Raw genomic sequence first — 26,639 nt, forward strand, 5'->3', positions numbered from 1 at the left:
TCTGGAGAGAATGGTGCTCATAGTGTTAGTTAGTTCTTCTAGTTCATCTGTTTGTTTGGGTTCAGGCAGCAGCTGAGATAGATCAGATAAGCAATTTGAGAAATTATCTATGGTGGATGGAAGGATTGTTCTGCCTGGTCGATAACGCGGCGCAGCATGACATATTACAGCAGTACGTAATATGCAAGTTACCATGTAATGGTCAGTAACATCATCACTTTGTGGAATGATATCTATATCGGTTGGATCAGTTCCATATGATAGAATTAAATCGAGTGTATGATTAAGACGATGAGTTTACAACAGTTATGCTTTACATTGGCCTATCTTTATTTATTAGGGTGGAGGAAATGAAGACACTCTGTCTGTGTGTTCTCAGACAGTTGCTGATGTGAATGAACTGGGCTTTTTATTATGTCAAACATTTGAATGTGTGGCATAAAAAAGGGACTGGCCCTTACACATCTCTTTTATTGTAGGATTTTTCACAACCTGCCCCAGAAACTGAGGCCTCTACCTCAATGAGCTTCAGAAGAAATGTGAACAAGGTAGTGCTTTAAACCCTTGACATAAATTACAGTCAGTCCTGTGTTTGTAGGAAGTCAAGGAACTTTTTGTGATTTGATGAGCCTCCAGAAAACTTGTAATGATCATGTTTGTGGTGGAATTATGTTTCAGGTGGAAACAGACTCAGTCAGGGCCCTGTACAAAAGGAGTCTTGAACTAGACTGCACACTAAAGGGGTCTTGAACTAGACTGCACACTAAAGGAGACTTGAACTAGACTGTTCACTAAAGGGGTCTTGAACTAGACTGCACACTAAAGGAGACTTGAACTAGACTGCACACTAAAGGAGTCTTGAACTAGACTGTTCACTAAAGGAGACTCTAACTAGACTGTTCACTAAAGGAGACTTGAACTAGACTGCACAATAAAGGAGTCTTGAACTAGACAGTTCACTAAAGGAGACTCTAACTAGACTGTTCACTAAAGGAGACTTGAACTAGACTGCACACTAAAGGAGTCTTGAACTAGACTGTTCACTAAAGGAGCTGGACTGTGAGATGAGGCTCAAAAAAAAAAAAAAAATAGAGATCAAACAGCTGGATAAAACTGATCTCAGTATGTGAACTTATTTAACCAAGTAACACTTTAGTATGAATATTTATTAATGCAACTTTCTCTTGCTCTCTTTCTTTCTCCCTCCCATCCCACAAAACCAATAAAACAGTTTGAGACATATCTGCAGTTTCAATGTGCTTTTATTAAGTGTAATATTGTATAGTGATTGCATCTACATATTTCCTTCACTCCTTTCTACTGGTGGCTATATTGTGCAGAATGGCACATGCAGCCACTATCTGTGATGCCCGCTCTGGTGACTCTTAAGCGCCGAACACAGTTGAAACGTGCCGTTAGGATGCCAAAGGTCATCTCTATCTTCACTCTGGTTTTACTGAGGGCCACATTGAAGCGGTGCTGTGGCCCGGTCTGAGGGTCATGATAGGGGGTTATTGTGTAGGTTTTTCTATTTCAATTCAAATTAACAGTTTTGTATTATACCAAATTTAACTTGCTTTCCTCAAAGCGCTGACAACACAGACTCACGGGAAAATTTGTGAGACAAGCACTGGAGCCAGGCCATTTGGCATCCAAACTTGTGAAGTCGTCCGCAGATGAAATGTTTAGTAGATCATTGTTATATATGTTAATGTTACTATTAATTTAAAGATTCATCTCACAGAAAATAATCATCTCACATATTCACATCGTCTCTACCTGAACATTAAGGCTGTGATAGGACTTCCTATTAACATAATCTGCCTCATGTTCCCCTAGAGCAGTGGAGATTGGAGCAATAGACTGCATACATGTTGCAATGACTCTGTTAATCATAAGATTAACAGAATAATAATAAAAAAAGATTTAAAATAATTCTTAACATGTATGATATTGTATAGTACATTTGTGAAATTAGCTTTTTGAAAAAATAAATAAAAATTGTTCATGTGATGTCACCCTATCAATATATCTTACCGGCAATTTTATAAAAGCCCTCTTTTATGGACATGGTCAATAAATGTCCGGGGAACACTATTAATTAAACTATTCATGTACTCCTGCAGAGCGAGGACCACTGCGAATGGTTCGACAAACCGTGTTTTCCCCTAGCTTCTGTGCGTCACCCACCGTGCAAGTAGGCTATGTACCACTTGCAAAAACACGCGACGCAATACCATTTGCGGTACAGTAAGTGCATGAATTCGACGTGTTAAATTCTTTATGTGCGGCTCAAGAAGTTCGCAAAGATAAGACATTCCTTCCGCGGAAAATCTGTATCTTTCATACAAGTAACTATCAGGAAAGGCAAGGGGATTTTGTCTGGCTAAAAACTCTCTCTACGAAGTGCTCGTCTAACAATTTGCGCTGAGATGTCCACAGGATCCCAGGACACTGGGAATAAGTTACGTCACCTATATGTTTCTTTGCTCTCAGCTGATTGGTCAAACTTCAGTCTGAGATCTTGAATCCAGAACATAACCTGCCCCGGAGTAGGTTAGCCGTGCAGCGTAAGATACCATGGCGACGAACACCGATTAAAGTCAAGCTACTTTCATATAAGGATGGCTGACACGAAACAGTCGTTCCGAAGCTTTGCGAGATCCCGAAGCGCAGATGTTTCGAAACACTGATCCGAAGCGTGATTCAAAACACCGATGTCACGTGACTATGGCCAAACGAAGCCTCGAAGTGTTTCACTAAGTATTTCATCAGGTGTGGTCCGCCGAATCAGCGTTTTATTGACACGGTCGGGAACAGACCACACAGTCGCACATCTGTATAAAAGTGAAATCAACGCATATTGACCTCGTGGGTTTTTGTGAGAGGAGTTTGATTTTGAGATAGCGGATTTTTGGTGATATGCGATTTGATTAGTTAGCCTATAGGCTATTTAGGCTTACATTTAAATTTAACTGGAATTTAAATGAAACTGGAAAGAGATAGCAGTAATCTTTCCTCATTTGTATGTCCTAGCTAAAAAATATCTTTGCAGTCGGCACCAATGGCCTCGTGGTCAGTGCGCTGACATGTAGCGCCTTTGCACTCGGGCATCCCGAGTTCGAGTCCCGGCTCGTGGACCTTTCCCGCCTCGTTTTTTGTCATCTCTCTGTCCTGTCACAATAAAAGGAAAATCACCAAAAACAATATATTAAAATATATATATATATATATATATATATATATATATATATATATATATATATATATATATATCTTTGCATGCCAGCAACAAGTGTCCCTTGTGAGAGGATTTTTTCAAAGGCTGGAGAAATTATCTGTAAAAAAAGAAGTAGTCTAAGTCCTTCCACAGCAGAGAAATTAATATTTTTGAATAAAAATCTCTAAAAAAGTGAGACATTGTGGCTTGATTTCTTTTATTAATATTCATTTTGCAGGACCAAAATAACATTATGCACAGTGAGGAGCCTGTAGGTTACAAGCTTCACATATTAGAAAATTATAATAATAAAAAAACAACACTTTTTTTTAATGGCTCGTCAAGGTTGTTTCAGATCAACACCTGCAAGTGACCACTAGGTGTCACCGTTGAGACGGGTGTCGGATTGATTCGAAGCCTCGAAACAATATGGCACATTTGGTTCTACTGTTTCATTGCTTCACGAGGCCTCGATCTGGCCATCACTACTTTCATAGTACCTAAAACCCAGGGTTGGCGGAAACTAAACTGAAACACAGCTGGCTAGCCACCTAAACCGGCTTCATGGTATAGGCCCCGGGACTGAAACACTGGAGAATATATACACAGGATAACAAGCGGTTAACAAGGCACACCTGGAAATGATTAATCACTATGGTAACAAACAAGACAAACAGGAACTAAACAGGAAAAGGGAAGTAATGATTTAAGGAGAACAGAAATTACATTTCAAAATAAGAGTCCACAACAAGGAACCATGATACAGAGAGTACATGAAAAGAACATTTCAGTAATCACACTGGCAAATTGTCTTCTTCAAGTGAGATTTTACTTCGTTATAGTGTAATGTGTAGAGGAAAAGCTATTTATTGATTAATAACTTGATAATAAATCATTCAAAAAGATTTGTGTATATATATATAGTACTGTGCTAAAGTCTTAGGCATGTTAATATTTTCTGATGTGCATGTAAAGTTTGAGACTGTGAAAAACTCTTTCCACACACAGAACATGAATGCGGCTTCTCCTTCATATGAATTGTCAGGTGTGACTTCAGGTTTGATGCACTAAGAAATGTTTTGCCGCACTGATCACATGCGTACGGCTTCACTCCAGTGTGAACTCTCATGTGAACATTAAGACTTGCTTTGTATGGGAAACTGTTTCCACACTGAACACACATATGTGGCTTTTCTCCTGTGTGGATTCTCATGTGTATCTTAAGGGATCTTGATTGCCTGAAACACTTCCCACACTGATCACACGTGAATGGTTTCTCTCCAGTGTGGATCCTTTTGTGTTCGTTAAGATTTTTTTTTTATTGTGAAACTCTTCTCACACTGATCACATGTGAACGGCTTCTCACCAGTGTGGATCCTCTGGTGTTCGTTAAGATTTTTTTTGATTGTGAAACTCTTACCGCACTGATCACATGTGAACGGCTTCTCTCCTGTGTGAACTCTCATGTGATACTTAAGATGTTGTTTGATTGTGAAACCCGTCCCGCATTGATCACATGTGAACGGCTACTCACCAGTGTGGATTCTCATGTGAACATGAAGACGCTGTTTGGTTGTGAAACTCTGTCCACACTGAGAGCAGGTGAATGATTTCTTGGCTCTTTTCTTTAAAAATGTCTTTTTAGTCTTTGAGCGACTCAAAGGTTTTTCTCCAGGTTTGACATGATGTTCCTCCTCCACTTCACTCAGTTCTTCACTCTCCTCGCTCTCTTCCATCAGGTCTGACATGAAAGGGAAAAAAAAGTTAATTGCATTTTCAGTACATCAAAGCAATTCAAAGAGAGAAAAAAACCTTAACTTTCGGTAGACTTTCGGAAGAATCAATAACAACAGAGGCTGTGTTATCTTTCTTATGCGTTATCATCTTACATTTCAATTACAACATTATCTTAATGAGGTCATTGTCAGCAATGCTGGTGTAAATCAGTAGTGAGATCTAAATGAAGAGCTGCTCAGACCTACTGCCATGAAATGTTTAACCCTTATGTGCTGTTGGGGATGTTTTCATCCACTATGGGGTATTTTTTAGTCTAAATTTGGCCATAACTTTCTCTGTGTTTCAGCAAATGGAATGATTTTTGGTGACAAATCTTATTTTGACACATATTTTGGGAAAATGCTTTGAAATTTTTCAAAAACTCAACAGTACACTGTGGGCAAATTTACTACCCTTTCGTTATGTTTGTGGCTGAAAACAGCCACTACTTTAAACTGCTGTAAAAATATATCAGATAAATATTTTTTTCAATTTTTTTTGCATAAATCTATTAATCAACCTCCGTCCTGCTCAAAAATACTAAATGTGTAAAAAAAATTCAGGATTTTAACTCTTTAATTGCCAAATTCGTAAATGATGTCACTGATTTGGGAAAAAACACACACAAAATGACTAATTTTCAATATAAAATGTGATTGTGGACTGGATTTTTTTTAACCTTTTATCACAGTCTTGGACATGTCAAAGATCAGAAACAACATTAGTTTTGATGCATTGTTAGTTTTTGTGCAGCATCAGATTTTAACTTTTTCTCCCTCATTTACTGTTTGTGGCTGTTTTTGCCCCATTGACTTCCATTATAACCACATTTTTTGATTGCAAAGCCATGACACCATATAATCATGCATTTTTGATTGTTGGTGGTTTTCCCTGTTGGGAAGAGGTACAATTTGTAATTTTTACTGTTGATAACCAGGTGGCACCATTAACCCTTTAGATAGGCCTGTGCAAAAAAAAGCTTAGTTTCTGGCTTTTACATGGAGTTATATGAAGTGTATATGGAGTATAATAGCATAATAAAGTGTGTGTGTGTGTGTGTGTGTGTGTGTGTGTGTGTGTGTGTGTGTGTGTGTGTGTGTGTGTGTACTCACCTTGATGCGTCTGAGAAAATCAAAATATGCACCTCAGCTCTCAGAACTACATGGAGTAAACAAAAACAAAGTAAGTGTATTTATGCATCTGCTGCCTTTTGATGGTGAGAAATGCAGACTAAACAAATACAAAGCAAGTGGATTTAAACACTTACATGCAAGCCTACTGGTCATTTGATGGTGAGAAGAGCAGCAAGCAACATGAGAAAGGGCTTGACTTGTAGTGAAGTTTCAGAGATGATTATGCAGCCTGACCCCTCCAGCGAGCTGCACGATGTATCGTCTTCTCCCTCTGACACCACAGACTCAGGTGAGTCAGATCCTGATTTGGATGTGGCACCCTCATCATCCTCTCTAGCTTCCACTGAAGGCGAGGAGGATTCGGAGGATCCTGGATCTGGGTGGATTGGGAGAAATGGCGAAGTGTGGTTTTCCACCAACGCGGAGACAACTCCCTTTCTTCAGCCTGCCAACTCCCGTGACTCCAGGGCCGACGTGCTATGCCATCGCAAGCGTCCAGAACATGGATTCTGTGTTCAATCTGTCTTTTACGGAGTAAAAATAGGAGGGGAAGGCGATGATCCCACAGGCAACGTGTGGACTCCCCTCTGGACCTGTAGACGCCGGCCAAAATCAGTAGCCCCCATGTAGGCACGGAGATCTGTGGAGTCCACCCCGTTTCTCATTGTGCGGCGCCCATGGAGGTTGGTCATGCTGACAATGAGGTCAATCATCTCCTCAGTAAAAAAACGAATCCGTTGAACACAGAATTCATGTTCTAGATCCTTGCGATGGCATAGCGCGTCGGCCCTGGAGTCACGCCTCTGACAGGCTGAAGAAAGGGAGTTGACTGAAAACCACACTTCGCCATTTCTCCCAATCCACCCAGATCCAGGATCCTCCGAATCCTCCTCGCCTTCAGTGGAAGCTAGAGAGGATGATGAGGGTGCCACATCCAAATCAGGATCTGACTCTCCAGAGTCTGTGGTGTCAGAGGGAGAAGACGATACATCGTGCAGCTCGCTGGAGGGGTCAGGCTGCATAATCATCTCTGAAACTTCACTACAAGTCAAGCCCTTTCTCATGTTGCTTGCTGCTCTTCTCACCATCAAATGACCAGCAGGCTTGCATGCAAGTGTTTAAATCCACTTGCTTTGTATTTGTTTAGTCTGCATTTCTCACCATCAAAAGGCAGCAGATGCATAAATACACTTACTTTGTTTTTGTTTACTCCATGTAGTTCTGAGAGCTGAGGTGCATATTTTGATTTTCTCAGACGCATCAAGGTGAGTACACACACACACACACACACACACACACACACACACACACACACACACACACACACACACACTTTATTATGCTATTATACTCCATATACACTCCATGTAAAAGCCAGAAACTAAGCTTTTTTTTTGCACAGGCCTATCTAAAGGGTTAATGGTTCCACCCGGTTATCAACAGTAAAAATTACAAATTTTACCTCTTCCCAACAGGGAAAACCACCAACAATCAAAAATGCATGATTATATGGTGTCATGGCTTTGCAATCAAAAAATGTGGTTATAATGGAAGTCAATGGGGCAAAAACAGCCACAAACAGTAAATGAGGGAGAAAAAGTTCAAATCTGATGCTGCACAAAAACTAACAATGCATCAAAACTAATGTTGTTTCTAATCTTTGACATGTCCAAGACTGTGATAAAAGGTAAAAAAAAATCCAGTCCACAATCACATTTTATATTGAAAATTAGTCATTTTGTGTTTTTTTTTTCCCAAATCAGTGACATCATTTACGAATTTGGCAATTAAAGAGTTAAAATCCTGAATTTTTTTAAAACATTTAGTATTTTTGAGCAGGACTGAGGCTGATTAATAGATTTATGCAAAAAAATTTGAAAAAAATATTTATCTGATACATTTTTACAGCAGTTTAAAGTAGTGGCTGTTTTCAGCCACAAACATAACGAAAGGTTGTAAATTTAAACGATGCACAAGGGTTAATGGTCTATGTTTTATTGTTGCAGAATGCTAATTATAATCTCCTATCTCTGTCTACAATAGGATAGAGTGGGGGAAAACGTCCCCCTTAAAGGTTCGGAGTAAAAATCAACCTAGGGTCCTTTGCACCATGACCTCGAGCCAACGAGCCAACGCGCAAGCGTTCGATGAAACCGTCTATGAATTAATTTAAACTTTGCATAAATGAGGTGCGTGGGTCTAGAGTACACTTGAAATATTGTTGAAATTGTAATTATTGTTGTAATTGTAACCTTTTTAATAAAATAGCAAAACATATTTACAAGATAGATGTAAGCAAAATCTTAAATGGTCAATATAAGTCTTCTTCTAAATATATCTTTTGTCCTTGCATTGTGGCTCAGTCAGTGTCACACCTGAATGAATGGCTCATTATGCAGAGTGGGTGGGACATTGTATTCTCAGGTGTAAACCACTCCTCCTTCACACACCCCTCGCATATTGGCTTTCCAAGCAAAACCTGTCTTACACAATTTAAATCAATGTATTGTTTTATGTGAACGATAAAGCAAGACTATTTTCACATAATTTTGAAGCCAGAACTCGAAGCGACAACATCCATTAGTCAAAAGTCTTGTGGACACATATTTAGTATGAGTTTTGTGGTCTTATTTCAGCAACTTTCATTTTTATTTTTTTCAATAACCACGCATAAACATTATTCTCTTAAAAATACAAACATCTACATTCTTATTGCTCACATATTATGGTAGCCCTGTTTGTGCTTTATAGAGTGAATTTACACCTTTGCCATTATCATGTTTATAAATAACTGAAAAAAGCACAAATGTCAGGGCATGTCAAAACATCCCAAGGGCCCCAAAAACACCTCAGACCCCAGAGGGTTAAAACACATTCCTCTTACGTTCCCAGAACGAACATTTGGTTCTGAATATTTGGATAATATTTTTTGTTCTGAATATATGGAGAAAGTTCTTATAAAAAACGTATGTTAGCTAGGGAACTCTCTGCTGTGGATCCTCTCATGTCTTTTCAGATGTCCTGATTGACTGAATCTCTTGTCACAGTGTGAACACTTATAAGGTTTTTCTCCAGTGTGAATTCTCTGGTGCAGTTTTAAATGTTCAGCTGTAATAAAAGTCTTCTCACACTCAAAGCACATGTACTCTCTCACACCAGTGTGAATTTTCTGATGTGCATGTAAATGACACCGCTGTGAAAAACTCTTTCCACACACAGAACATGAATGCGGATTCTCCTTCGTATGAACTGTCAGGTGTGTCTTCAGGTCTGATGCCCTAAGAAATGTTTTGGCGCATTGATCACATGTGAATGGCTTCTCTCCGGTGTGGATCCTCATGTGAACATCAAGGTTTGATGATTTTATGAAGCTTTTTCCACACTGATCACATGTGAACGGTCTCTCTCCGGTATGAATTCTCATGTGACACTTAAGATTTTGTTTGTCTGAGAATCTCTTTTCACACTGATCACACATGAATGGTTTCTCGCCTGTATGAACTCTCTTGTGAATCTCAAGACTGTCTTTGTGTGTAAATCTCTTTCCACACTGATTACATGCATATGGCTTTTCTCCGGTGTGGATCCTCATGTGTCTTTGAAAGTGTTGTTTTTGTGTGAAACTCTTCCCACACTGATCACACGTGTGCGGCTTCTCGCCTGTATGAACTCTCAAGTGAACATGAAGACGCTGTTTGGTTGTGAAACTCTTTCCACACTGAGTGCACGTGAAAGATTTCTTGGCTCTTCTTTTCTTTAAAAATGTCTTTGAGCGACTCAAAGGTTTTTCTCCAGGTTTGACATGATGTTCCTCCTTCACTTCACTCAGTTCTTCTCTCTCCTTCTTCACTTCACTCAGTTCTTCACTCTCCTCCTTCACTTCACTCAGTTCTTCACTCTCCTCCTTCACTTCACTCAGTTCTTCACTCTCCTCCTTCACTTCACTCAGTTCTTCACTCTCCTCCTTCACTTCACTCAGTTTTTCACTCTCCTCCTTCACTTCACTCAGTTCTTCACTCTCCTCCATCACTTCTCTCAGTTCTTCACTCTCCTCCTTCACTTCACTCAGTTCTTCACTCTCCTCCTTCACTTCTCTCAGTTCTTCACTCTCCTCCTTCACTTCACTTAGTTCTTCACTCTCCTCCTTCACTTCTCTCAGTTCTTCTCTCTCCTCCTTCACTTCACTCAGTTCTTCACTCTCCTCCTTCACTTCACTCAGTTCTTCACTCTCCTCCTCCACTTCACTCAGTTCTTCACTCTCCTCCTTCACTTCACTCAGTTCTTCTCTCTCCTCCTTCACTTCACTCAGTTCTTCACTCTCCTCCTTCACTTCCATCAGGTCTGAAATCAAAGAGAAAAAGTTATTTCATTTTCAGTACAACAGAAATAATTCAAAGAGAGGAATATGAAGTGAAAGGACATAAAAAGAGCTGATATTTGTGTTAGATATTAGTTTTATGTGTTAGAATAATCAATAAAGTCTTGTTTGTATTTTAAAGGGAAGTGTTACTTGTGTTATGTGCTTAGCAATTTAACGTCTTAAACTGCTGATCTAAGTTATCTTGCTAAAAAATAGTGAAGGTGGACTTCGACCTTGTCTACACCAATGCAGGTTTCGGTCTTGCGAGTGATGCGGTTCCGAGGACTTTTCCTATCGCTTCAGAGGTGTGTGTGTGTGTGTGTCTAAAATGTAACCCTGACCGTTTTACTTGCCTTTTGTTAAATAATCACTTGTTATTAAAATTTAGATATTTAGATAATACCTCAATTGTATGGAACGTATGCTTAGTTTGTGCAAATTTCTATGACACTGTCCATCTTTATTATGTGGGTTTAGGGGGCGCGTAGATCTGTAGGCTACGGAACGTTTTTTGTTTGTTTTTTTTTTAAGCGGAAAATTTATTATTTCAAATATATGCATTTATAGTGTGTATATAAACAAATATATATTTTATAATGGCATAATTATACATATTAATGTACATTTATATGTTTTAAATAGAATTATGATTACTGTAGTAGGTTATTATGTGTAGCAGGGCATTCAGTTACTTTTGAAAGGACAAAAATAAGGTGTCAGTGTATTTCATTAGACTTTAACTTTGCCAGCTATAAAAAATCTAGCATTTCCTCACATTTTACACTGATTTTTAGTGACAGTCAATATGCATGGGCCACTTTGGGCTTTGACCACACCCACTCCCCTCCCTTCTTCTCACAGCCACCACGCCCATTTAAGTTGCATTTTTCAAAAAGATTGTGAGCTAGACTTGAGCTGAAAGAGGGGGGTTTACCGACCCTTTAAACCAAAGCTGACATTGCCATAGACTAAGGGTTGTATAATCTCTCCAGGGGCCTCCTGTATCAATCTTGCGTATGCACAAAAACTTTGCGTACACCAGCTTTCACGGTCGGATGTACTAACAGTGAAATTAACGTGAGAATGTGCGTTCCTCCACGCCAATTTCATGTCTGGCATACGTACATTTCTCATTGTTTTTGTCCGTTGGCGACTCTTACAGGCAATGAAGTAAAGTTGCAATCATTAATTATGATTATGCGATAAAGCATATGCTTTTATATGTTCTTACTTAATTGCGTAATTGATAGAATATTCCCATAAAGCTCGTGTGACATTATATGTCAATTATTTTATAAATTGCAAATTAATAGCAATGCTTCCCACAGGTGGTGGTGCGATAGACTTGTAGAACAATTCGTTGTGTAATGATTGCAACTTCACTTCATTGCCTGTAAGAGTCGCCAACGGACAAAAACAATGAGAAATGTACGTATGCCAGACATGAAATTGGCGTGGAGGAACGCACATTCTCAAGTTAATTTCACTGTTAGTACATCCGACCGTGAGCGTGAAAGCTGGATTGATAGATTGAGGCCCCTGGAGAGGTCACTGTGGACTTGTATCTTGGAGTTGGGCGACAACTGTGCTGATTAATGACGATATGCCCACTTCTCTATCTGCTACAGATTATTGTTTAGACTTAATGTTCTCTTAGCCAATCAGAAGTGAATGTTTATGGAATGCATATCTTTGGAAAAGGTATAATTGGTGTATGATTTTTGTGTAAGGTAGAGTTAGCTTGCGACCTCCTCGTGAGACTTTGACGCTGGCTCTACCAATTTAACTGCAAACTATTTTTAAGTAAATTTTTACTTATTTGATTGAACTTCACGACTCCTGGTCTTCTTTCATCATATCTGGCAACTGTACCCCCCTTACAGGAGTTACTGACAGAATGGGTTAGACCCGTGAATATTAGACTTGATAATATAACAGACTTTGTTAGAGGAAAGTTAGAGGTTATCTGGAAAACAAACTGTTTTGCACAAAGATTTGCGGTATATGTACCAGAAAGTAATGTAACTGGAAAATGTGCAGTAGGAACTTTAAAAAGTTTCTTTAGAGCAAATCATAAGGACATAAGATGGGATGAAAAGATTGAGATAACTAATGTAAATCAAAAAGAGAAAGATAAGAAGTTAACTACTAAATAGTGTTACTAATAGTATTACTAATATAACTGTAAATAGTGTTGTTTTTGTTTCTGTTATTATTTTGTAATTATTTCTGTTTGTATTTTAATTGTAATATGATATGCAACTGCAATCGCTCATTTCTGGTCAAATGTATATTGTTCATCTAAGTATGAACTGATTGTTTGTTCTTTACTGTTATTGTGAAGCGTCCTTGAGCTTGGGAAAGGCACAATGTTAATAAGACATATTATTATTATCAACTAAACCTTTTAAGGATTTAATTACTAAGAAAGATAAAGTATATATAAAAAAGAGTTGATAAACATACAGTGGTTATTAGAAAATGAGCTTTGGAGTAAGAAGAATTTTATATTAGTGGAATAAGAAAGGAAGGAAGGTAGAATTACCTTTGGGGGAAAAAAACATTGCATCTTACAAACAGTGTAAAATAACTAATTAAAGAGTATAAAATACTTCTAACATGCTCTTTTAATTAAAAAAAGTAAAACGATATAAAGAAATCTCTTACCTATATTTGTGATAACTGCGTTAAAGATCCTAGAATGGAGCAGAACAAACTCATTCTAGCGTGTGTGTGTGTGTGTGTGTGTGTGTGTGTGTGTGTGTGTGTGTGTGTGTGTGTGTGTGTGTGACAGCAGGAATGCAGACTTATGGGGTAATAAATCTACTGATAGTGTGTCTCTGGATGGAGCAAAGTTAAAGAGAATAAAATAAGCAAAGTTGAACGTGAGTAAAAGTGTTCAATAACACTCATACAAAGCTAAATATGAAATGAGACTGGGCATGGCAGAGCAAGTAAATGAGGCTGTAAACAAATAATGTAAATTTGTTGGCAATGGCTTGGATATCTAACACTGTAAGTATACGAGTTAAGAAAACCCTTAACAGAAGGGGAATATGTGTTAGTGGAGTTTTAGAAGGGGAATAAAGCCCAGTTTAAAGAGAGAAAAAACTTCTAACACAGAAAACAAGAACTTGGAGCTTCAGAAGAGAAATACTGAAGAGTGTTTAAGAAGGAGCCGAATGATTAATGACTAAGAGATGTCTTACGGAGAGCTCAACTTTGTTATATCTTTCAGGAGATAGAGTCTGAATCGAGATGTTGGGCTAACAGAGGTGTCCCAGAATAACACAGTGACAAGAGGAAGGCTTGTTTGAGTCAATTATTGTGGTAACATTGATAAACATAGAAGTAGTCATGGTGGTGCTCTGGGTTGTAGTCAAAATTTTAATAAGAATTTGACTATAAAAAATCAAGACACTGTGGAAAAAAGGTGAGAAATATAGATCCTGCACTGTAAAAAAATGTTACTTCTATTTACTATATTATGGTAACAATATTACACATAATATTTTTGAGTAGTTAAAGCTTGATTTCATTCATGGAATCTACCTGAATAAATCATGTAAAACACCCTAATTTATTTAGTCTATGACACACAATTTTTTAGTGAAAATGTGCTTTTTTATTTGAAGTATTTTTTATTCTCAAAATTGTGTGAAGTCAAGTGAATGGATATGACCTGTTTATATTTAACTTTGAGAAATATTGTTTTATAAAAAGACTGTATACTGCTAGAACCGCACAGAATCAAACGTGTTACTGCACTATCATTAGCAGAGTTATTGCTACATGTATGTAACAATTTGCTTCAGAATATTTTAATAAAGCAGTTATTCACAACCTAACCATAAGCCCTACTCTTCTGCACAATGGTAACGATCAAAACTTTAACATAATAGAAACTCTTTCAAATGTCAAACATACCTGAACATTAAACATTAACAGATGTTTCCCTTTACTCAAAAACACATGAAATAACACTTAATTTCAAGATTTACTCTCCATTTCCAGCCATGTGCAAAGCATGCTGGGAACAAACAATGGTGTCTCTAAATAAAACCGCATAAATGAGCTAATTCTCTTAAAAATAGGTAGCCCCTTTTCCTTAATTTTATGAGGTTTATCAGTTCCTCAATTCAAGCCTTAAAATTGTGTATGTTTCCTTAAAAAAAAAATAGGAAAATGCATCTCTTGGTGTTATTAGTGAAATTTTCTCAATATTTTCAATAAAACCCTTACCACAATTTTCTTAATAAAATATACATAAAATTTTTAATGATCACCTCAATGATTCATTTTTTACAGTGTTACTAGAAAATGGATGCAACTTTTGTGATAGACAAAGATATTAATATGGAGGATCTAAAAGAAAAAAAAAACAATTGATTTACAACCTAATAAATCATTATGATAGGTGGAAAAAATGCAAATGTAAGACATTTAATGAAGATTGCAAGGAGTAGTATACAAAAGAAAAGTATTCGTTATATGAAACTTTGCAGAAATTAAGAAATCCAATTCCTAGTTTAAAATGGTATAGTGAATCCAATACAAAGCTGAAGTAACTTTAGGAGGTGAAAAGTATTCAGTAAAGAAAAAATAAGTTTTATTAAGTTAGAACTAAAACAGATAAGTTTTGGGAAGAATGTCTAGATGACACTCGTAATGAGAGTGCTAAATGAAATACAACTGGAAATTACATATAATATGTAGTAAGATATTAAGAGAATTAAGCAATCAAGTTTAATCAAGTTCGAAATCAGACTTGAAAAGCTGGAGAGATGAACTGGAGAGGCTGAACGTGTAGGAAATTGGAAATGTGAAAATAACTATGATGAAAAAACAAATACAAAGATGAATGTTTAAGGCTAAAATTTTCAGATGAAATGAAATTATGACTCAAATATTGAGAGATAACGGAGAAAAATACAGTAACTGATCAGACGATAATACAGTTTAGACTGTGTGGTGTGCTGGAAGATGTAAAATCAAGGGTCTGATAAAAGGCTCATAATTAGGGCGTTATAGTAAGAGTACAGTAAATGACACAGAATGGGTAAAATATTATCCTATACCTTTAGTCTTGATAAGATGAAAAAAAAAAACGATGAAGTAATAATTACCTGGGAGATTCCTAAAGAAATTCCAGAGTATTTTATAAGACAAAAGATCTGCCATAACAAGCTTATAAAATAACATGAGATTTTATTGATAATTTGGAAGAGGATGAAGAATTGTTCAATTTGAGTAAGTTCTGGACTGTAAAGTATTTTGAAGGAATGAGTCCAAGCATATATGCAGGATGGGCATGTTTGAATCAGACATTGGACAGTAATATTAGAAGGAATGATATCAATCGTTATAATTAAAGAAAAAACACATATGGGACACTGAAGTGAGTGGTAAATAATATTCGAATAAAATTAAATATAGTCACAATAGTGTTTTGATTATTCTTGAGTTGTCTGGTTTAGGAAGGATTTTCAGATTTTTTTTTTCCTGGAATATGTAAATTATTAAATAAATGTAAATGGGGTGTGAATAAAGCCTATGACATTGACTTACGTTCGGTAAGACCTTCATCTAAGAGAGTAGATGTTGTGAGACTGTACAAAGCATTGTGTGTCTAATAACAGATGCAGAGAACTAGAGACTGGAGAGAACAGCACATCTCAACATGATATACAGCAGACTGACCCTTACACGACCTTTCAGAGGCCCGGAGGAACATGGCATGCACAACACACTGCTAGATACATACATACATACAGTACATATCAAAAAACACAATGTTATAAACTATAATGAGAAATCTCTGACATTTTGGTAACATGGTTGCAGAAAATAGTGAAATAAATGTGAAATAAAAAGGCTATAATATTATTCAGTTCGACCTGATGTTGACACTCAATATGAACATTTCTCAAACCTCGCTTTACTGAACATTTGTTGAAAACAAAAAAGTTTCTTTATTATAGTAAATAAAACTCTCACAGCTCCTGAGATTATCTAAATGTGATGTTTCTAACATGAATGTTCTTCAGCATCATGAATGAATGAAGAATAAACACCAACCTCTTTGTTCTTCAGGATCTTCAGTGTGTTTCATTCTGCAGGGTTCTGGATCACTCATGTTCTCACTGTCCTCTTTAATAAACTCAGTCTTTGCAGATTTCAGCTCTTCCTGATGCTCGTCTTCACTTGTAGCTGATGGGAATTTACAGCATTTATTGGATAATTGCTGTGGGAGGAGCTTCCCTGATGATGTGACTGATGTGGGAGGAGCTTCACTGATGATGTGACTGATGTGGGAGGGGCTTCAATTTAAGTAAATTTGAGTGGGAGGAGCTGATCTGCCAAAATCTAAAATAAATCAGTTACTGAGTTTCAGATCAAATACCTGATGTCAAGTTTTAGTGTCTGTATCTAAGAAAATTTTAAATCAAATTGTTTTTTATAAACATAGAAAACCCATTAAATGCAAGTAAAGTGTCTATTTTACAGTTTTTCACAATTGCTAAGTTCTAAGAGAACCACATTCTCAATAGCCTAAACCAATTTGTTGAATAAATCACTCTTTCTGCAAGACCTTAAACAACTTCAGACAGTTCGACGCTGTTTGCAAATCTCCTGCACTCTTTTTGCAAACCTCTAAACACATTCTCACTCGCTAAAACACATTTGACACTGTGACGCATTTGTGTCGTAAACTGTAATGTTTCAAAAAGCTTTTGTGAAAACAAAATGTAAAAATGTGGGTGAAATAATGTTTTATCATCATTCAATTTAGAGATATATTTATGTAAAAATTAAACAACATAGTTATTCTGACCTTTACTTTTATATATTGAAATAAATAAAAGATTAAGTGATCATACTATTTTTTTTAGATTTTAAATTATTAATAACTTCTTGCAGTAAAACCTAATGGTTTGAATGAAAGTATAAAGATTTAAATTTACAATGAATGAGTATTTTGGGGCTGCACTATGATCCTTAAATACAGTCTTTGAATATGTCATCAAATTATTATTCTCTTAAATATGCCTGAAAAGGTTTATAGCAATATTTGTCTTTGACCCATGTACTGTTTTACACATTTAATCATTTATATCAATCTGTCTGTCTATTGTAAAGCAACTGATGCTAATTCACAATTCTTTATCTCTAATTTTAACAATTATTTTCTTTCTTCATTAAAATAACGGTAGATATCTAAAAGTGGTAAAAAAAAAAAAAAAAAAAACCTGCAAGGAAAACCAATGAAAACATAAAGTCAGAAATAAATGTACATATTCACAATCATCAAATCCCCTCAGTCTGCTGACACCAATGAAATGAGCTTTAAGTGTCAATTTACAGGAGATCTGAAGACATCAGCATAATAAATGAGGTGAAAACAGGAACTATTGTCATGAAATAAAGAGTGTTTTCAGCAGATCTGTTAATATTGATGAGCCTCAGACTATCAACACTCATTCAACAAGCCATTCAGGATCATCAGTAGATCATCTCACTTTATTCTGAGTGTTTGCTATTAGAAACACATTATTTGAATCAGGATACATGATAAAAGCCTGTTAAACTGCCCTATTGAAAGACAAAACTGTCATTTCTCACAATATAACCGGATAAAACCTCAATAATACAAAATCAAACTATTGACACTCATCTTCATCAACCACTGCAGATAAGTAACTGAATTGAAACATGGTTTGGTTTTATGATAACTCATTGTCATAAAGTAATCAGATCTTTAACATGTAACAGTTTTTATGTGCAGAAACTGACAATGATCAGTGGCAATTATGTTTCCAGTGGCAAACTGCATTCATATGTATCTGTGTTAACATTTATGTATAGATCAACATAGGGCAATATGTATAATTAATTAAATATATTTAAATCAGCTTTCAGCATCAACTGTAACAGTTACAATTATTTAGTCTGTTTGTCCAAAGTAAAGTAAAGTAAAGTGAAAACAGTATGATGCAATTTATTTGAACGTAAAGGGCTGTACACACCGGGACGAATATTGGCACGCGTTATTCGCCAGCGTTTTTCAACACGTTTTTTGTGTTCACACCCAAGCGATTTTCGCTGACGATGAGCTGAGTGAACATGCAAATTCATTCCCTGACATTAGATGGTGCTTAATGTAAAGCCTAGGTACATGAAAGACAATTAAGTGAAATAAAACTCGCCATCAAGGCCCATTTGCTCTGCAATACCACTCCATAATAGTTCTCTTTTATCAAGATTTTTGTAGTCGCTGTCGCGTTTGTCATATAGTTCTTTATGTTCCAACACCATCAAGACCAGCAGCTCTACAATCATCTTGCCTTGCATCTTCCTCGTCTTATTTCTTCCTGGCAGTGTAGGCGTATTTATTGGCGTATATCTTCTTCACCGTTACGTATGTGTGCTCGGCAAGACCGTTTTGTGTTTGAGCGCCCCCAAGTTGTGTTTTATTGTAACTTCAGAAGCTCCAGACACGTGAGCAAAAGCGGCAATCTCATTGGTTGGATAGTTTTTGACACGGCGCGTCAAACCAAAAAAACAAACCCGAGGCGTTTTTTAAAAAATGGCGCTTTTACGCGTGGCGTTTTTCGCATCGGTGTACACACTCACATTGGCGCCCTTTGTTTAGTCACGAGGCGTTAAACATCGGTGAATATCGCGCGTGAAATTCTTCCCGGTGTGAACAGGCCTTAAAACTGTCTTGAACAAAGATTATTAGGGAAGAGTGTGTTTATTATATTGAGTGAACGTCTCAGGTTACGACTGTAACCCTAGTTCCCTGAGAAGGGAACGAGACAATGCGTCAATGGCGCTTTGGGAACGCTTCTGCGTGATTGCGTCTGAAGCACTTGTATCAACTAGTCCAATGACGAGAGTGGGCATCACGGGCGGGTGACGTGACAACCAGGAAAGGATAAAGGACATCCGGTTTAGAACCACGCTAGCTTCGAAAAGGGCCGAAGCAAGTCGATCACAGGGATGTAGGAAGTATGGCAAAGTGACGCATTGTCTCGTTCCCTTTTCAGGGAACTAGGGTTACAGTCGTAACCTGAGACGTTCCCTTTCGAAGGAACTCGCGATGCATCAATGACGCTTTGGGAACGAGAATGCCCAATACGCCATACGAAACAGAACCTGTCTGTGTGAATACTGCACAACTAAGACAAGAGCATTTGAGAACCTGAAGGTCCCTCCTGACTGGAATCTCCAAGGGAGAGCCGTCGAGGATAGACACCGGGTCCGAGAACCAGTAGGCTCGGCCAGTACGGTTCTACTAGTAGTATAATTATCCACCCCGGCGGACCTTCTCCAGAACTCCTGGGAGCAGAGTAATCGGGGAAAGATGTACAGACGTAGCCTCGGCCATGTCCATACCACAACGTCCAGCCCCAAGGGAGCTGGGTGTGTGAGGGAGAACCAAAGTGGACCGTGCGTCGTATGCTGAGACGCGAAGAGATCCACTTGTGCCTGACCATAAACCCCCCAAATGTGCTCCACCACCTCGGTGTGGAGCCTCCATTCCCCGGGCCTCAGCCCCTACCTCAACAGGATATCTGCTCCAACATATTTATGTAAGAGACCACCAATGTGTTGTCTGTATGGAGAAGCACATTAAGGTCCCTCAGGTCTGGGAGGAATGTCTCAACGCATTGAAGACTGCCATCATCTCCAGGCAATTTATGTGCCAAAAAAGATGACTCCTCCACAGGTCCTGGGATGAGCGGCCTCCCATTACCGCTTCCCAGCCGGTGAGATAAACATCTGTCGAGATAGCAACTCGATGGCAAAGAGCTCCCAACACCGGAACCTGGGAAATGAACCAGTTTTTCCTCCATATAACCAAGGCGCGGAGACACCGCTGCGTGATCTTGATCGTACTAAGTGGGTTTCCCCCTCGGGGAGAACCCTCTGGTTCTGAGCCACCACTGCAAGGGTCTCATGTACCGTAGGCCAAAGGGTATCACAATGGACCTGCTACCATGAGGCCCAACAGTTTCTCGAACTGTTTCACAGTGCATGACTGCTCATGTGAGATAGGAACCAGTATTTCCTCCATATAACCAAGGCGCGGAGACACCGCCGCGTGATCTTGATCGTACGAAGTGGGTTTATACATCAGTGGGTGCCCTCTGATGTTATTGTAACAGCAACTTCGGTGACCTGAAGCATCCTGGCAGGAAACAACCAAACTTACTGTTTTTGAACCCCCCTAAGAGGGTGCGAGTTTGACACGGTGTCGTGGTGACACTGAGCCATGTGCTCGCTGGAGACCGCTGCGCCCCAAGGCACCAAGGGTGGCAGGCACCGTATACTGAGGTGTACACCACTCCACCCCGGTCGGGGTTGCCCCCAGATGTCTGACACCAGTGGCATCAGGACCTTGGCCAAAGCCTTTTTTACAGAAAAACAGTCCTCAGATCCATCTTCTGCTTTAAAGGCTTCTGTTGAGAATGCCATTTTGGTCCCCAATCTTTCTGAGGAGGAGCACAGGAAATGACACTCTGCCTGTACAAGGAGTTTGTTAATGGCTAGTGCTGCTCCGCCCAGCAGCCCCATTTACGAAGTTATAAACTCCAAACTCATTGTACACAGTAGATTGAGATGGAGAATCTTCAATTCCCTTAACTCGATGCTCAGCACATAATTTTACCATTGTCTGGATGAAATGCTGAACTTATACATGAATCTAACTAATGAAAGTCAGATAAGCTAATTTAAATGCAGCCCACTTATGTAATTACTCAGAATCAAACAGCAAAGGATCAAACAGACAAGTTAATATAGTCTGTGGCTGAATATATATTTATATATAAGCTTATATATAAAAATAGTTTCAACATACAATAAAATAATCCTAAATTCGTAGCTTGCAATACACTATGTATCTCTTTAATCAATGCATTGCATTTGTATAACCACTGGATTCTTATTGCAGTCTTTTTTAAATAAACAGTAGCATGGGGAAACTCTTGATAGTGAACACACGTCGGTAATGTTCATGAATTAACGTAGCCAGTCCACTATTATTGTTATTGCAGACCCCGTAATCTACGCGCTGCCTCAGCACACGCGAAATCGAGTAACAGAATCTTTATTGCAGACCCGTAATCTACGCGCTGCCTCAGCACAAGCGAGATCCGAGATCGAGTAACAGAATCTTTATTGCAGACCCGTAATCTACGCGCTGCCTCAGCACAAGCGAGATCCGAGATCGAGTAACAGAATCTTTATTGCAGACCCGTAATCTACGCGCTGCCTCAGCAAACGCGAGATCCGAGCCAAATAATCTTTATTGACTTTCTTCCCTCGAGAAGAAAGCCATCGGGAGCAGAGCTAAACTCTCGATAGGGCAAATGTTACACGTCGGGAATTTATGAATGAACACTGTCAGTCCCCTTATTTTACTAGAGCTGACTGTGCATGCTCCACTCCCAAACAAACAACACATGAATCGCGTGTGTCCCCACTCGTAATGAAGCGAGGGCAGGGAGGAACACACAATCCAAAGCTGTTTGCTCCCCATACTCCTGTCTAGATATATATTATATGCTTGTGGTTGTGGACATGCATCGATGCTCAGCACTCTACCTCCTCAGAGATAGACTGCTGAAACACTGGGCTCTCTAACCAGGACGGAAGAAGCCGCGACACGGGATTCCATCCCAGAGAGAGAACGCTGGATCCCCCGGATAAAAAGCAGAGAAAAGGTGGAGCCCGTCTCTAACCTCTCAGCAAGATCCGTTTGCGAACCCACAAGACCAACTTCCGTGCTGCCTCTGCAACACGGGGTCGGTACTGCGAGGAACCTGAACACCCTGAACACCCTCCTCAAAGAGTGACAAGTGACGGAGCGAGTACGATAGTAACTCGCAATGCTCGTAGTCAGCACCCTTGAGCGCTGACAGAACATGCTCCGTTCCAAACAAACAACACATACATCGTGTGTATCTCCACCCGTAAAGACAGAGGGCAGGGAGGAACACACAATCTAAGGTTTTTTTGTTCGCCATAATATCTATGCTTGTGACAGACAACAATAACACAGACAGTATAACACAGAGCGCTTGCTGAGGCACAGAAGCTAGCGCGGTTTTAAACCGGATGTCCTTTATCCTTTCCTGGTCGTCATGTCACCCGCCCGTGACGCCCACTCTCGCCACTGGACTAGTTGATACAAGTGCTTCAGACGCAATCACGCAGAAGCGTTCCCAAAGCGTCATTGACGCATCGCGAGTCCCCTTGAAAGGGAACTAGACATGAATGCTCTTCACATTACAGCCCTTAAATCCGTGTTTGTAGACAAATGTGGGCACAGAAGTATCAGGTGTGATCCACACTTTTTTTTAAAATAAAGGTTATATCTCTATCTTCGATAAAATAAAAATGATAAATTTATGGTGTTTTTTTTGGGGGGGGGGATTTTTTAATTTATTAACCTATAAAAGTACCACATTTTTCTTTGTAAAGTATGCTTATTTTGATATTATATTTAATATTTCTTTAACTTCAGTATATAAACAAAAAATCATTCCAGTAAATTCAGATAGCTAAAACCTAAAAATGTGGTGACTTTGGTGACATCTGGTGTCTTATGTTGGTATAATATCAATAGCCACTAGATGGCTGTAGCACTCAATGGCTGCATATAGGCTGAACTCTATAAAACACTGTTATACCTAATTTAACCTCGTAAGTTTTTTACTTTATCACAAGTTAAAATTGTAATTTAAAAAAAAAAATAATAATAATCTGTGTTAGGTGAGAATATACAAAGATGCCAAAATATGCTTAGACAAATATGACCATGCTATAAGGAAAAGACAAAGTAGTAGATCATTTACCATTTATTTCAAACAAAAAACATCAAATTTCAATAACTCAAAAAACTAATTGGTACCAAACAGGTAAGAATAAACATAACAATAACTCAAAAAAAGTAAGTGTTAGGTAAGAATAAACAGGTAAGAACAAACAATAATCATAGTTATAATGTTTACATGCACTTGTGCGCGCGCTATGTGTGCGCGTGTGCACTGGTGGTTGATTGGAACATTAAAAAAAAGGTCAGTCATTAGCTCATTCAATTCTTTGTTTTTGTATGTGAGTGACTTTTTATTTGAAAGAAAAACAGCTATAGGCTCATTGAATGCTTTGTTTGTGTGTGTGTCTGTGCATTTGTGTGTGAGTTTGCCACATTGAGAATATTGTACAGGATCACCCCTTAATTTGTGCGTATGTATGATATGCATTGTGATTTTTTATTTGACAAAAAAAAAAAAAAAAAAACTCTGAATTACAATTTTTCCGATTCATTCCTATGGGTGCCCATTTTTGTCCACGAAGGCGAGATTAAGGAGGTTTTTTTTTCACCCACTTAACATTGTAGAATCGAGTCAATTTTTGTGTTTATGTTCAGGTGGCAAACTTAGGAAATGTGTATATATATAGTACTGTGCAAAAGTCTTAGGCATGTTAATACCACCAAAGGTTTTAAGTCAGTTATTTATATCTTTTGCTGTAGTGTGTCAGTAGGAAATATCAGTTTACATTTCCAAACATTCTTTTTGCCATTAATTGTAATAATCCAGTGAGATTTCTGTATGCACAAAGAGTCTGACAACAGCCAGGATGATCTGATCTCACCATCAACCACACGTGTGCGGTTTCTCTCCAGTGTGGATCCTCTCATGTCTTTTCAGAGATGATGAGTGACTGAATCTCTTGTCACAGTGTGAACACTTGTAAGGTTTTTCTCCTGTGTGAATAATCTCGTGTCGTTTTAAACAGTTCGCTGTAGTAAAAGTCTTCTCACACTCAAAGCACATGTACTCTCTCACACCAGTGTGAATTTTCTGATGTGCATGTAAATATAGCAGCACTGAAAAACTCTTTCCACACACAGAACATGAATGCGGCTTCTCCTTCGTATGAACTCTCAGGTGTTTCTTCAGGTCTGATGCCCTAAGAAATGTTTTGCCACATTGATCACATGAGAACGGCTTCTCTCCAGTGTGGATCCTCTCATGTGTTTTCAGATCTGCTGATCGACTGAATCTCTTGTCACAGTGTGAACACTTGTAAGGTTTATCTCCTGTGTGGATCCTCATGTGTTCGCTGAGATTTGTTTTTAGTGTGAATCTCTTCCCGCACTGATCACACGTGTGTGGCTTCTCTCCAGTGTGGATCCTCTCATGCGTTTTCAGATTTGATGACAGACTGAATCTCTTGTCACAGTGTGAACACTTGTAAGGTTTTTCTCCAGTGTGGATCCTCTCATGTTTTTTCAGATTTGTTGACTGACTGAATCTCTTGTCACAGTGTGAACACTTGAAAGGTTTTTCTCCAGTGTGAATTCTCTGGTGCAGTTTTAAACTGTTTGCTTTAATAAAAGTCTTCTCACACTCAAAGCACATGTACTCTCTCACACCAGTGTGAATTTTCTCATGTGCATGTAAATATGGCAGCCGTGAAAAACTCTTTCCACACACAGAACATGAATGTGGCTTCTCCTTCGTATGAACTGTCAGGTGTTTCTTCAGGTGTGATGCACAGATAAACGTTTTGCCGCATTGATCACATGCGTACGGCTTCTCTCCAGTGTGAACTCTCATGTGAACATCAAGATTTTGTTTAAATGGGAAACTGTTTCCACACTGAACACACATATGTGGCTTTTCTCCAGTGTGGATTCTCATGTGACTATTAAGGGATCCTGATTGACTGAAACACTTCCCACACTGATCACATGTGTATGGTTTCTCTCCAGTGTGGATCCTCTTGTGTTCATTAAGATTTGTTTTGGTTGTGAAACTCTTTCCACACTGAACACACTTATGTGGCTTTTCTCCCGTGTGGATTCTCATATGAACATCAAGACCATCTTTGCGTGTGTAACTCTTTCCACACTGAGTGCAGGTGAAAGATTTCTTGACTCTTCTTTTCTTTAAAAATGTCTTTTTAGTCTTTGAGCGACTCAAAGGTTTTTCTCCAAGTTTGACATGATGTTCCTCCTCCACTTCACTCAGTTCTTCACTCTCCTCGCTCTCTTCCATCGGGTCTGACATGAAAGGGAAAAACAAGTTAATTGCATTTTCAGTTCATCAAAATAATTCAAAAAGAGATAAAAAAAACAACTTAACTTCCGGTAGACTTCCGAAAGAATCAAAAACAACCGAGGCTGCGTTATCTTTCTTATGCGTTATCATCTTACATTTCAATTGTGCAACATTATCTTAATGAGGTCATCGTCAGCAATGCCGGTGTAAATCAGTAATGAGATCTAAATGAAGAGCTGCTCAAACCTACTGCCATGACATTTTTAATGGTCTATGTTTTATTGTTGCAGAATGTTAATTATAATCTCCCATCTCTGTCTACAATAGGATAGAGTGGGGGAAAACGTCCCCCTTAAAGGGATGGTTTGGAGTAAAATCAACCTAGGGTCCTTTGCTCCATGACCTTGAGCCAAACGCCCCCCAGAAGCCTTTTTCCCCTTGGTTGAACGTTATTAAAGGACACCTATTATGCAAAATTCACTTTTACATGGTGTTTGAACATAAATGTGTGTTGGCAGTGTGTGAGCAAAACCACTAGCCTGACGTCGTCATACTCAGATTCTAGTCAGAATGTGAGTCTGATACTGGTCCATTGAGGTTTGATTATGGGGTGTGTTTTAACCGAACCAGGAAAGAAAATGCCTCTGCACTCAATTGGATAGATCTACAACCAATCAGAGCAACATAGTACTATTTTATTCATGTTTCCGATCGACAAATGCCTTGATCGCGGTTCTCTGTTCCTCTTTTAAAATGAATGCGCTGTCAATAACAGACGCGATGGCGGAATCTACACATGACACTATCCTATACCCTATATGATATGATATATGATACTATACTATATGACACTATACCCTGAGTAACAAAACACCTCAATCACTTATAGGAGACATACTCTCCGGCTTTGAAACAGCGTTAAACCGTGTACAGCTCACTCAGGGCGGGTCTATGCTAAAACTGCAGTGTCCGTCAAAAGTCGTGGGAGGAGCTTGTGCAAATCTATGTCACCTTGCCCTGAATCTGAGAACGGCTTGTTCTGAGACATTGCTTATGATTTATGGGAATTT

The 26,639-nt window shown here is 38.6% G+C and overlaps 3 protein-coding genes across 3 annotated transcripts in view; 2 read left to right on the forward strand and 1 right to left on the reverse strand.

The window, feature by feature from the left end:
• The window catches only part of LOC311077892 (uncharacterized protein), a 432,016-nt gene that overhangs the window by 365,415 nt on the left and 39,962 nt on the right, over positions 1–26,639 (forward strand). The gene's annotated exons all lie outside the window — the stretch shown is intronic.
• Positions 1–26,639, forward strand: part of LOC311077845 (uncharacterized protein) — a 372,280-nt gene that overhangs the window by 186,304 nt on the left and 159,337 nt on the right. The gene's annotated exons all lie outside the window — the stretch shown is intronic.
• LOC311097608 (uncharacterized protein) lies at positions 3,077–21,070 on the reverse strand (the record flags this gene model as incomplete). The annotated part of the gene is made up of 4 exons (XM_084137422.1): positions 3,077–3,174; positions 9,622–10,470; positions 16,568–16,794; positions 20,709–21,070. 4 exons carry the CDS (start codon positions 21,068–21,070, stop codon positions 3,077–3,079), a joined length of 1,536 nt encoding a protein of 511 aa, XP_083993548.1.

The sequence above is a fragment of the Abramis brama genome (genome assembly GCF_963993115.1).
Source record: "Abramis brama genome assembly, chromosome: 1".
Taxonomy (NCBI): Eukaryota; Metazoa; Chordata; class Actinopteri; order Cypriniformes; family Leuciscidae; genus Abramis; species Abramis brama.